The sequence below is a fragment of the Platalea leucorodia genome, assembly GCF_965183815.1.
Source record: "Platalea leucorodia genome assembly, chromosome: 7".
Classification (NCBI taxonomy): Eukaryota; Metazoa; Chordata; class Aves; order Pelecaniformes; family Threskiornithidae; genus Platalea; species Platalea leucorodia.
The window spans coordinates 39,356,659-39,370,950 of NC_138829.1; the positions used below are offsets into that span (position 1 = coordinate 39,356,659).

General features: G+C 40.2%; 1 protein-coding gene across 2 annotated transcripts in view; it reads right to left on the bottom strand.

Moving 5' to 3' along the window:
- DCAF5 (DDB1 and CUL4 associated factor 5) overlaps positions 1-14,292 on the bottom strand; it is a 76,498-nt gene that overhangs the window by 20,295 nt on the left and 41,911 nt on the right. For both annotated transcript variants that reach the window (XM_082317930.1, XM_082317931.1), the window contains exon 6: positions 13,830-14,043. In XM_082317930.1, coding sequence (XP_082174056.1) covers positions 13,830-14,043 — 214 coding nt within the window. The remainder of the gene's footprint in view (positions 1-13,829; positions 14,044-14,292) is intronic.

The following is a 14,292-nucleotide window of genomic DNA, read 5'->3' on the forward strand; positions in this document are numbered from 1 at the left end:
ATGGGGGTGAGGTACCAGCACAAAAATGTTGTATGCGTAAAAATGGACCAAAATGCAAAATCACACTTCATGTATCTAATGCCTACTGCCCAAAGTTTTCTTTGCTAAATAAGGCTATGGATTTTGGTTGGCTTTAATACAAACGTGTCTAGATCAAACTCTCACATCTTGCAGCCTGCAACTCTGGTCCTTTTTAATGTCAAGGTCTTTCATCCTTTTTTCTCATCTCCTGAACTACCTAAGAAAAACTCGATCAAACATTTACCTAAGAAGAGAACTAACATGTCCATTACACACAAGAACAACATGTCTGGCTCATCATAGTCTACTGAAGACCATCAAAAGTCAGCCACTGAGGATAATCTTGAACACTGAACAAAACCAAAGCTAAACATTCACCGTCAGCAAGCCTCAAGCGGTTTAAAAAACCACATTTATCATACCGTTCATTTTTTTCCTGGTTATAGTTACTCTGAAGAGATGGAAGGCTGCCCTTTTTCAAAAGTGCATCAATGACAAGCAATCTCTTTATTGTACAGAAGTTTAGGCAATATGCAATTTGAAGTAGCTTAATATACTACAAACATGCGCTGGAATGACAGGTGACATTTGACATGGTAAAAAGCTTACGCCTCTCAGTTACGAGAGGCCACAAACTGTGCCTTGCCTCCAAATAAACCGTAATCCGTATCATTTATTTCTCTCCTGAATTAGAGATGAGATGACATGTAGTGGAACCAAGGGCAGATTCCAGTTGCAGTTAGACTGGTGTAGACAGTGTAAATCTCTAGCCCTCAACTGACTTAAGGCTTCTGCTTAATCAATATAGTCAAGAAGTTGGGTTTTTCATTTTATAATTAGGGTACAGGGAAGGGAGAAAAAGAAAGAAATGGAGCAAGTTTGTCCCTTTTCTAACCTTTGATAGGAGACAAATTCTGTTTTGTTTGGCTCATTCTCCACGGATACATAAACTCATCAGACAAAGTAACATCAAGCAGTGAGGAGACAAGTCCTGGAATAACACAGGACTGAGAAGCAAATAAACAAAAAATACACACTAACATAGAGAAAACTGCTATAAATTTGCATATATTCTGTTTGCAATGCTAATTACATTCATGCAGTGTCTGGATGCTTCCAGCCACAAAAATGCAATAACCAACCACTAAAAATCCCTTCTCTGGTTTCCTACTATCACAATCCAACCATTCTTTTTTCTCCTATTTTTAAGGATGCAGGATGTGAGTAAGCACTTATGAATGCAATTCTGCTCATTTTCTGACAGATAAGAAATACTGATCAAACAAAAGTTCCCTTAAAAACTTGTGCACACTAGTTCTGCATCACTCATAGACCCATCCTTTCCAAGCCAGACAGTTATTTCTACAAGCCAACATGTTCAAGCACTTAGGCAGCTTACCTCTGCCAAACTGACCTGACAGTGCCAGGAATATGTGCTTCCCTTTCATTTGACTGCTCATAAATGTTAGCCCACAGCAGGCTGAGCCACTGTGCCAAAACTACACTGATTAGGGCTCATATAGGCAACCTCCCAGCAATCAGAAAGAAAGCACCTCTAATATGTTTTGTTACACAAGAAATACTTCATGGAAAAAAAAAAAGTCTTGTTTAAAGTTATAAAGATGTTAGTATTTATTACCAAATTGTGTGGTTGAAGCAGCAACTGGTTTGCCTAGGACATGTGGGGAAAAAATGGAGACTTCTAAAACAGCTAGAAAGCTCAGTATCTTGAATTTATGACCATTACACCCTTTTTTTTTTTTTTTTAAACCAAACAAGTTCTAACAACTCCTCAATATGAGAGTCATTCAGCACTTTATGTCATAAATCAAACAAATCTACCAACGACAGGCCCCAAAGTGACAGATTTCAGGTATCCTGCACCAAGTACACAACACAGAAAAAACACGTTACATATGTGCAAGGAACGAAGTGTCTGTGAGACTCTTCAGCTTCCAAAACGATTTGCAGAGGAACACACTGTGTGTCCTGTAAGACTCAATGGCCAATTGTCTAGGAAATCTGGCGTATCATTGCCCACTGAACAAGAACGCACTACCTGCAAAGACCGCTGATCCAAGTATACTCTGTCTTGCTCCGGAGACAGCAACATTTAGAGTGCCCTTGCAGTTATGTGGACTAACGGCAATTTGACTGCACTATCAAAAGCGTAACCAGGAGGTCAACACAAGTGATTATTCCCCTCACCTGGCACTTTTGAGGCTACACCTGGAGTGTTGTGTCCGGTTTGGGTCCCCTGATACAAGAGCAACACTAATGAATCAGACAGAGTGGAGGAGGGCCTCCGGGGCTGGAGGCACACGACCTGTGAGGAAAAGCTAAGGGAACTGGCCTTATTTAGCCAGAAGAAGAGAAACTGAAGGGACAGAGTGGACCTCAACAGTCTCCTACTGTCTGAAGGAATACAGAGCAGCTGAGGACAGACTCTTCTCAGAGGCATGCAATGGACTCTCAGGAAGCAACAGTCACAAGTCACAGCAAGGGAAATTCCAGCTGAGCACAAAGGAACAGCACGTTCAGGAGGAGTGCAACAAACACTGCAACTCGGCCCCAGAAAGGCACTGGAATCTCTGCCCTTGCAAATCTGAAATTTACCTGGACAATTCCCTGAGCAACCTGATCTGACTTTGAAGATGCTCTGCTCTGATAAGCAATTTAAGTCAGATGACCTCCAGAGCTCTCTTCTGATTAAATTTTTTCAAAGATTACCAAAGTAAAAAGGGAAATAATTGTCTTGGTTAACGGGGGTTGATTTTGGGTTGGGGGGCAGGAAGGAGGGAGAGAAGGGAGAGGTGGGTAGTGTCAGGAATAATGCCCACCTGAAACCTTTACAGGGGGTTTAATCTTGCAACTGAGACAGCCATCAGTAAGTGCCAAAAGCATTAATTGATAAAGTCATCTATACAAGTCTGATGTTGTAAGCAATGGGCTGCGAGTTGTGAACTTTTTATATAAATTTAAATTTTATTTTGATAGTTAACTCTGCCAATAATTATCAGAAATAGATCATATTCCACAAAATATCCAACTATTTGCTATCTCTGCCATTCCGCTGCTGCCATGGTAGCAGCCAGCATTGTCTTCCACTCTCTTTCCCTGTTAGGATACCTCTGGGGTACATGTTTTCCTGCTGTTCTCACAATATAGAATTGAACCCCCAAATGCATTGCTTTTGTCCTTTTCTTTGAGACCAGGTGATAGGGGTCTGAGAAGTAGAACATGGCTTTTCAGACAGACCAAGAGAGTGCCAGAAGCACAACTTCATGACTGCAGCTATTGCAAGAAAGATGTGCCAGCTGAAGCTTCAAGAGCAGACACCCAAGCTGCTAAAGCCAGAAACACGCCTCTTCCATGACATTTGAAAAAGAAACTCCGTTCCAGTTAGCAGCCTCTGCACAAGACAATGGGAACCCAAGGCCTCTGGAGAGCACAGCTGGACTGACGTTACTAGGACATTTACATGATCATCCGTGAAAATTTTTCTTTAATGTATTCATTATTGGTATAACAATAAGCCAATAGTTTTCCACACTAGTTGAAAGTTGGGAGAATAAGGATTGAGAAAATGCAAAAGTCAGTCCATACTACTAGAAAATTCAAATAAATAATTGCTATGAAGCCCTAGTTAATAAGGCTGAAATCCTGAGGGAATGGAGTAGACTTTTTAAAAGGAAGGAACAGAAAAAGAAAGGGGTTGGGGTGGGGTAGATGAAAGAACATCATGCTGCATATGCTTAGACTCAACTTTAATTGTGGCCAACGACTTTTGGTCCTGAGGGGATGTGCAAAACCTAATTCCTAGCAGAGCACCTTCTACTCACTCACTCTAAGAACAAAAGCCCAGATAATCAAATCACAGAGACTAGCCAGCGAGAGGCAAAAACATGCGCGTGCACAGAGACAAGCAAATGGCTAAGACAGCGTGCACTTCCCCCCCCAAAAGACAAACAGAAGATAACCCCAAGAACCAGTGCAGTGCTGAATTCTGAATCAGACCAGACACTGTGCGAGGAGCTCAGATGCTCAGATGTCTGGGAGGAGAGACCAATATTAAAACCACCTGTTTCATTGTCTGCATTTTTGCTGCTGTATGTGACCAGGACTTCGGAAATCAACATTCACAATATTCACATGAACATGAGATTAGACAGAAAAACAGTTGCTAATAATTAATATTGGAGTTTTTTTAGAAGGGAAGAATCAGCTTCTATGTCTAGCTGTTAGCAACAGTGACAGGAAAAGGCTTCCAGATGACTACAAGCTGCTGATTCAGAAGTTTGCCTTAGAAGGAAGAAAACTCTCAGGCGTGGTTAGAGTCTGCTGCTGAAGAAAACACAAATTCAGTCTGAGCTTCAAGTACGCATAAAATGCTTAAAATGAACTACCATCAGGAATCTGGCAGAATTACTTCGGACTAGCGCTCCCCACTCATTCCACTGTAACTCTTCTCATTTTCTCTCTCCCCAAGGAAATTACAGCAGTTGATATAAATAAATGGAGACCTAATCTGCTGCTGCTATAGTCTCGTAACAGTAGCATTAGCATTGCATTTTGCAGAGTACTACCACTCTGGGGAATTTATTTTTGTTCTTACCACTGCCAGTTTGAAAGCTTTCAAAATCCCACAAGCTACATTTCCTCAGGTGCTACTGAATATGGAGAACGTCAATAAAATTGTATCTAAATCAAACCTTATTTTACAGTTTCCAACATCCACATTTCCTGTTTCCCTAAAATTTCCTCTTACTTAGGACCTATATCAGAGACATTTGTAAGCTTTTGGCTCTAGACAAGGGACGAGCAGACGTGGATTGTTTTTCCAAAAGTACCAGCAAGTCTTTTGAATGGCCCTACTAATGTAGAGGAGAACAAGAAGAATGTAGGAGAATTTGTCTTAAAAGCACGAACCAAAAAGCACCACCACCATCATATAATTATAAATTCATGAATGAGACCACGGGTAACGGTACAGAGATGATAACCATTTGAAAAGTGATTGCTACTAAGTCACTTACAGAAAAATGCTTGTTAGAGAGACTCAAATTCCATGCTGCTGCTTACAGCTTTACTAACACGTCAGCTCTGAAAGAGACTAAACTTCTTAAATCTCAGTTCCCACTCACTTGAGCATGCCTGTCCTTTCCTTAGAGGGGCCAATGAAACTTGGGGCAGAAAAGATCAGAGTAGACAAAACTTTTCTTAGGCTTTTAGCAAGCTCTCCCTTAGCCTCTTGAAGTAATGCAAAATCCACATGCTGGGGAAGAAGCACAGAAGCATCCACATTTGAAACAGTTCTGCTGGTGCTTTGCACAGCTCCTTTAAGAGGTGGGATGTACAGTCCCTCCATATATTGCCTGTAACATAATATAACTCATGGGTGTGGTGTAGGCTTTTGATTTTTTTTCCTATGACAACAGATAAAGAATCTGGATTGGCGGCAGTCTGCTAGGCTGAAGTCTTAACTCCTCTTGAGCATACGAGAAGAGCTGCCTTGCACATCTTCTCTGCAGTAGGATATGCGCTGAGGAAACCACAGTTTGACACGAAGCATCACTGAAGTCTCAAAAACCATGGATTATTTGTCCAAAAGAGATTGAAATCAGCACTTTGGAGAAGGAATCCATTTACAGGAAGAACATAAAAACGGTGTATTTTTCCAAGGAGGAAAGGTTTCATAAGGAAACAGGGATTATGCTACTTTTTTCTTTGTGGCATCTCTCAGTCTCCAAGAACTCTTAAGCCTAATGGCCAATTTCAAATTTGACAGAGGACCTAAGGGTTCCAGAATTATGGACTGTCTAGAAATATTCTTTTACAAACAGGCAGTCACACAGAGGACAGAGAGAGATCCTGTAAGTAGCCACTGAGAGCAAAGCAGTACCATAATTACACCCCCCTACTAAACATCAGGAAACCCAAATGGGAGCTCATCCTTGAGCCTAACAAAATCCCAATGATATCACTGTGATCTGCTTCTCATGGAACTATTTGAGAGGGGATAAGAAAGCAAGCTATAAATAAATAAAAGCAAAAAGTAAGAAAGGTCACCTTATATATACATATATATTTGCATGTGTGCTTGTATGTATGTATATATAAAATATCGCAACCACGAACACAGGTCTTGCTATACATTGCATATTTTGCAGGAAAAATGTTTGACAGAACACAATCAAATTTTTTTTTTTATAGCTGCTTCTGGGCCTTTTGTAATGCCAAGACTGCTTTACACATCTTCCTTATAAATGAGACTTCCCCTGCTATTTTCTCCATTTTTAAAAAATGACTGATACTTAATTTACCATTTGATCAGAATTTAGTGTTAAGTCTGCATTTCCTACAGGTAGAAAAGCACAGATTTGTTTTCAAATCATCTCTCTGTTGTTAGGGTACCCGCTGACCAGAGGGGAAACAAGTTAAGGACACATCTATGGAAGAAGAAAAGACTTTTTCCTATTCAAAAAGCAACAAGAAGCAAACAAACAAGGAATGAGCAAGATAATACAGCTTGTTTGAGATGCGCAATACCAAAGGAATAAAAGAAAAAAACCCAGGATCTCCCACAGAGCAAAGCACTCCTTTCCTTTCCTTAAACAATTAAGAAATAAACAACAGCCAATTGGTCAAGTATTTCCATCTCTCTGCGATTCCTGATCTTTCTGTCGGGCTGTGACCTCTACGCTGATGAATCTAGGCTTTTGGTATAGAGTTCCCACTGAGCACAGCTTGAAAAGCTGCTCTAATGATCATCTGCTGACCTCCGCCATAGGTATGTTCCCACCTACATCCCTTGTACCAGCATCAGCACTCGTGACACAGCAGTAGTCTGGTTCAGTAGCTAGAACAGTAAAATCCCATACAAATCACAATCAGCCATTCAATATATTTCTTTCCATTTATGTATTTCAACCAGCTTCTATAGGGGTCAGGTGGGTGCCAGTACAGCCCAAGTAAAGTACAGGACCTCCCCTCTCAATGGCATACGGCCTTGTTTGCATGCTCAGACTGCAACCCCAGTTGGAGTGGCTGCTGCTTCTCGTTTTGGAAGCTCTCACTGTTACCAACTAAGAAGTTCCTCTCCCCAAGGCAGTTAACCAGGGTGTAGGGTTGGGAAGACATAACGGGCAGTCACCTGTGCAGGCTATTAACCTCTTGTTGCTGCCTCTCAATGACAAAACCTAAAGTAAGAAGAGACATAACTGGGAAAGCTATTTCTGAAATGTGTTTTGGCAAATTTATGGCTAAGAAAATAATTTACCAACAAGAAAAGATACCTATACCTTATTTTATCTTCTGCTTTATAATAAATTCTGGGGCACAAATCATATCTTTTGTGCAACATTTAACAAATTTAAAGAGTAATCTACAACTAGGGCTCAGAGCATTGTGGTATTAAGGAACACGTCTGCTTGGAAAACAGCTGTCTTTTTTCATACTAGCCAGGACAGCAGCTTGTAACCTGTACTGTTTGAGACTGGCTGAAACTGGCACAAAAAAGAGCTTAAATGTTTTCCATCTGGGTCTGAGAGTCAAGCAGGTATGCCCAAAGGCTTTTTACAACAGAAACTTTGTTCCTTAGTAAGAAGCATGCCTATCTCATGAACTGGAAAAAGAAAAGCTGTGATACAGCAGACTGGAGAAACACAAATTGCTTCTAGTACATAAAATTCAAAGCCAAAAATTTGTATTCCCACTCCCTAAATCCCTAATCTTATAAGCAGCCAACTCTGTGTGGGGCAGTTTTAAATGCTTACAGAAGCATCATCGGGAACAATCCATCAACATTTTTACAGCTGCCTTTTTGTCATGCAGAAGGGCCATAACAGTAATTTTATTCGTGAACAAAAGCAACTTAGAAACCCTTATTGTGGATTTCTATGGCAGGGAAAATATTTCTTTTGTGTTCCAAAGAAAGCAACAACAAGTTTACCTGAGCATATGAAGGGGACCCTTCTGTATGTGGCTGAAACTGAATATACCCACCCCAATTGCTCTCTTTTGTCTTCTTCAGCCATCTATTACTTTACTTTTTCAAATACACATTAAATCAAATATTCTATTAGTCAAAATCCTCCAGAATTCATAGTTGCTTTTTCAGTACCTAGACAAGGCCTAGTTTTAACAGCTCAACAAGAAACACTGTCAGTGCAGCACCCATTGTGCATCATTTTTAGCAGTGCATTCCTGCTCACTCTCCCTTCCCTCCCCCCTCCCCAGTCGTGCAAGGGATGCTACTAAAGTGCAGATCTCCTGTGATGCACTATGAGGAACACGAAGCCTGCAAACCTCAACGTCTCCTGAGTCGGGGTTCCACTCCACCAGAATTTAGCTTCAGTACGGGTCCCTTTGGGCTAATGCATTACTGTCCAGTGGTCTAAAAACCTCCCCTGAGGGCTTAGGGGAATGCAGACGAGAAGGGAGACAGGAACTGGGGCTGGCAGGGTGCCTCAGGGAACGGGGGAAGAGGTGATCCGAATAAGAAGGGTTAAAGAAAACTCCCTACCCCTTCTGTCAAGACCCTGACTCTGAAGAGACATTTGCAGTATCATCCTCCCATCTCAACTACCAGAAGTGACAGGGAAGAAATAAATAATTTCATAGCCAGATAAATTACTCATGTATATATTTTATAGGTATGTAATGTTATGCATATAGCTGGGATTTAAACTGCCATTTAGATAAAGTAAAGAACAAAATACAACCTCATTGGTAATTCTTGGAAGAAGCCAATTTAAGACAGAGTGAGACATTGATTTTCTTTTTATCCAAGCACAGCAACATATTTGCACATCGAGTGCTTTTCATATATTAAGAAATGCTGACTGCAATAAGCTACTATTCTTTAAGAAGTCTTCTGTGCACAGGAAACTCCCAATACATTCTTTAGAAGAATAATTCCCTTTCTTCTTTTTAGTTTTTAAAGCTAGACATTGATAAGTACTACTTCCTGAGATAAATAGCCTTTAAGTTAGATGACACAAAGAAGAAAAGTTCTATTTCTTTACAAAGGCGACGCACAACCATATAAGACCCCTGGCACCTATACAGCTAATCCTATTCTTGGAAGGGCTACATTCATGTAATAATTCTGTCCTGCTAAAAACTGGATTGTCCCAAACCCGGGCTGTTTAGCACACAGACTTCAACATAATGAAGGCTGTAACTTTATAGGGAGTTGGAGCAGCCTGCAGTACCGTGAGCGGTGCATTCCTGAAACTCTCCTATACCAGTGTAACGTCAACAGAAAAGGCTGAGTGGTGATGTAATGTCTGAGGGCATGCCAGAGTCAAGACACTTTTTGTTTGATTCACAGGGTACAAGTTATTTCTCCCCACCCCCACCTTTTTTAAAGTGGGCAATAGGCAGTTGATTTTACAGCTACAAGCATTATAGAGCCTCATGTAATCTGCACAGTGAAAAAAAGGAATGAGCTGATAGCATTCATCATTGTGACACATGCAACAATTCTTGAGCAAGAAAAGCTTTTGGTCTATTTTAGTTTGGGGGGGGTTGTGTTTTGTGGGGGGTTTTTGTGGGCCTTTTTTTGCTGCCGCCCATCACCATGGCCTCTGAGGCTCCTACACTTAAAAATGCATTTGGGTACCTGAAGCCCTTCAATACTTCCTGCATCCACAGATCCAAGAAGATACTTTCCATACCAGTCTAGCAACTAAAAATCATTAGTATTTAAACAACATTTCCCAAATTCTAAAGCTGACAAGAATGGAAACTCCCCCAGTACCCTGACACAACTTGAGATTCTCACACATTTTACAATTTGTATGTAAACAAACACTTGTGCACACTAGGGTAAAGTCAGTGGGTGTTAGGTGCATAAATAAACTGCCTTTAAAATTCTGGGCCTGAATGCCTGTACCAGAAGGACGGATAAATTATGCTCTCACATAAATCTCTATAGCCAACAGAGGGAGTGGGCAGCTCAGAGTCCTGCTTGATCCATCTAGCCTATCTTATCCTTCCTCCCTTCCACAGCTGTGTGACTCCAGTGAGCTCCTGGATAACGCAAATGGCATACAATTTTGAACGCGTTTATCTACCAACATCAGAGGTCTCCTACAAAGAAAAGAAAAATTAGTATCATGTGAATGAGGTCATTACACGCCATGACATGGACAAAAGAGAGTTCTGAGAGGAGCCAAGGAAGGCAATTATAAATGAGTGCAAATAAAACATCAGCTAAACATTGCCTCTCAAACTTTGGTAGTTGTAAGAAACTAGAAAAGTCAGACTGTGGCACTTCTAGGAAAAATGCTTGCATATATTGTTTGCTGATTTTAAAATCAGGTTCACAAGGACTAGGGCAATAATGCTTTTGGAGGGAAACAACAGTTTGCAAGGACACAAAAAGAAGCAAAGCTGTTCATCCTCCAAGATCCCTGTCACTTAGCTTGTGCTACAACCAAAATACACCCAAAATACCTGCAACAACTCAAAACCATCTAAGCACTTCAGAATGTGTTCTTTTAAACTTAAAAAAAAAACCCCAAAAAAACTCATTGGGGTTAACAGGTGAATCTTTCTGAGTTTTGTTCCTTAAAGCATTAATGATATTTCATACTTTGTTAAGAGGTTTCAATCTACTTGCATCACAGATGCTCCAATAAAACAAGCTGGCATGCAGATCCCTGCACACCTGCTGGTAGCAGGCTCCCCTCTAGAGTGACAAGTCAGGAGTTCTGGATCCAAGTCCTGTTGAGTACCTGTCACAATCTGTAGGCACTAAAAAGACAATACTGAGAAGAGATTAGTGTACAGAGCCTAACTGCCATCAACAGACAAATCAATCAAACTCTTCCCCAACTAGTAGTCTGTGTTTTATTTGCGCAAAGAAATTGTATTAATTTAACATACATACCTTGTCAAAGTAAGAATAACACATCTGGTCATTATCGGAACTCAAGCATTTAACTTCTTAAAATATAAAGGGGATCTCTAAGAGGACTCCTAAGTTGTGTGCTTGCAGCTCAGAATCTGTTCATTTTTGCCATACTAGAATCCAACAGCTCCGTATGGAACACGGTGTTATATTTACCTTCTCTGTAGATTTGCACCGTTGTGTTACAGCAAGCTTCCAAAGGCAAGTACTAAGATACTAACAGGTGTGGGTTTTTTAAACCCTGATGGTCATGATTTACAGGAAAACTTCTTGTGAGTAGACCATTTTCCATGCACAAACTTCATAGATTAGCAAAGGCTGTAGTTCTGCGAGGAGCCGAGTCTCACAGCGCTGAAAGTCCATCTCTCCCCCGCCCTCTGATCCCTTCCCTATATTGCATTCAAATGCTTGCCAGAACCCTCCGAGTGTCAATATAAGTCATTAATCCAGAAAAAGAAGTAAATGCTTCTCCCAGGTTAGGAAGTTGAATCAGTCTGGCGTCACCTCTGCTGGATAAGAAAGCCCCCCCGCTTTCAGCAGTTCACTTTTTTCCAGTGCAACTGCATTCTAAGCACTGATGAGTTAAGGATATCCCTTTCTTGTTAGGGTTAAAACGTAGAATCAAAATGCAACTTTAACAGATGAACTAACTGTGCAGACAACACATAATAGTTTTTCAACACAGGAGAGGCACAATTTTAAATTACTAGGCTCTGTATGAAGTATTAAAACCTAAGTATTTAAGACAGCTTAAAAGAGGAAAAAAAGATTGAGTCATCAGTTTAATAAAGATGAAAAGAAAAATCGAAGACAGAGAAAATCAGAGGTGCAATGACAGAAAACGTCTGAAGAAGCCTTCCTACCACAAGTGCCACTCATAATTTGAACACAACTTTCTTATCCTTAGATCCCTTCAAATGAGCCTTAGCCCACACAAAGTTTTGATCCTACAAGGAAATACAAGCAAGGAATTCTATGAAGCTCACTTTGCATGGATCTCGAATGAAAGCCATTCTTTATTAAGGCAAAGGATAGCAATATTAAATGGGAGAGGGGGCTGGAACCAGATTAAATTGGAAACAGATTTATTTCTTTTTTTGGTGAATTCTCATTTGCGGGGGGAGTCTTGTATACATTATTTCATACTCACAAAACTCACCAAAAAGCAAAAGCGTATTAGTTGTATAGAATGGCAAAACTCAAAAAACTTTGTAATTTTTTTTTATTCATCTTGTGTATCTTACAGTAGGTTCCAACTCTAACCTTCTTTTCTAGATACACCTGGAATTGGAATTGGGTTCTCTGTAAAAGGCAGTCCCTAAGGACTATCCATAGTGTTGACAATCGTGGCCAGCTGAATTTGAGCATTACTGGACAGTTTCAGACATATACAGTTGGACCACATGTTAGCATTTTCTGTGACTTCATTATTTTTTTTTCCTTCCAGTTAGAGGATGGGTACGAGCAGGTATCTAAATGTCAAATTCCACATCTCTCTAATATTCCATATTAAACTTCATCTTGCCTATAAGCTTCTTACAGCATTTATATGGGAACATAAATGTCTTTTGCTCTGATTTCCAACTGGTTAGTAGCATTATGTGCTGCTACTTATCTGAACAGGAAGTCCATCAAGCCAAAAGAATATCAAGTTTTTAAAAAATGCAGGCTTCTATAGTACCGCATCAACCTGATAGAGAACAGCCATGTTCTTCCCATTAAAATAACACCATACCCATAAGAAAATGGCTTAGAAAGCACAACAGACACTAAGGCTTTTATCTGGATCTTCAGTAACAGAAGGGAAGCTAACTATATGTCAGTGTACACAGCTCTACTCTGACTTCCAGAGGAGAAAAAAGTGTCATCTTAGGCTGACTAAATAATGGATCAAAATCATCAGCAGTTTTCTTCTTAAACAATACATGTGTTTTCCCATTCTTTATAGTAAACCACTATTTTTTTAAGATGGTTTCATTACTGCATTTTCATACTCCTTCTGCCGAAAACTATGCAAAACTCAGAAACACTGCTCAGGTTCAGTGACGTAAATGTATTTCCTATCTGCAGTCTGAAAGAAGCTCAACTCTGCCTCCTGCAGCAGCAGCAATAGAATTAATGATCAAATTCTGACTGCAGGTATTTTACTGATGACAGCAAATAAATTTTCAGATCTTAGTTCTATATTATTGTGGCTTGAAAATACATTTTTTGTCCTAAAACAGTGTTAGCGGTTATTAAATACAGCTGTCCAAAGAAAATATCCAGCTCTAGAATCATACAAACTGCTGTTAGCCACTTTATATGTGACCTGTTTCTTTGTGATTAGTAGTAGGGACAGAGTCCTGCCTCAGTGAAGTAACAAACTATTCCTTCCTAACTACCCACCATCACCACGTACAGAACATTGAACCATAAAGACCTATGATCTGATTCAGTAGTATAGTATTAAAGGAGAAACATTATAAATTGAAATAAGAATCAATAACTCCATCCACAATATTTATGTTTTGTGGTATTGCCTCTACTGCACTCAGTAGCAATATTGAAATGAAAGGAAGACGCTTCCTTAACCTATGTAGATAATATTGTCTACTCGTGGTTCTAAAATCATATTCATTAGACCTAAAAAGTCTCTGCAAATATTTTTCTTGTGAATATCACCTTCCAAGTAAGTATTAGATCACATCAAACAAGAGGTAAAATTTATCATGTGCTTTGGTATGTGTTTTTCTTCTTTCAGAGCCTACGTTGCAAACCAGTTCTCAGGTAAGCCTACATGTGTTCTACCTCCTGTTTTATCTCCTGAATCGGAAAAAAACCTTACAGAGGTGTTTTCAAACACTCATGGCAACTCTGGAGACTCAGGAGAGCATTACTTGCTTATTACCTGATCACGATCACCTGCAAAACAGCAGCTCTTCATAGTACATGAGTTGAAGTACCCTTGGTTGTCAAACTGGAAGACAGGCAGCCGGCAGTGGATGTCGTAGAGGACCGGGGGAAGGCGCCGACGCAGTGCCAGCAGCTGGGTTCCATTGCTGTTGAACCGGACACTCATGGCACTCTGAAGGGAGAGGTTTCCACCATAGCGGAGCAGCGAACTAGGAAAAGAAAGAGGAAACAAGTGAGATGGGCCGTGCATATGAACTGAACTACTTAAAGACAGAACTCTCTCTTTAACCTTACTGAGTCATTTCAAATAAACAAGCCCAGTAAACGATAATCTTACATAGTTTCTGCTTTAAAGCCTCAATTCCTGAACAAACTTGGTTCAAAACCTGAATGACAAACTATCAAAATGCTAAGACTATAAAGTCTTCAGCAGAGTAAAGTTAAAGACTGTGAGTAGT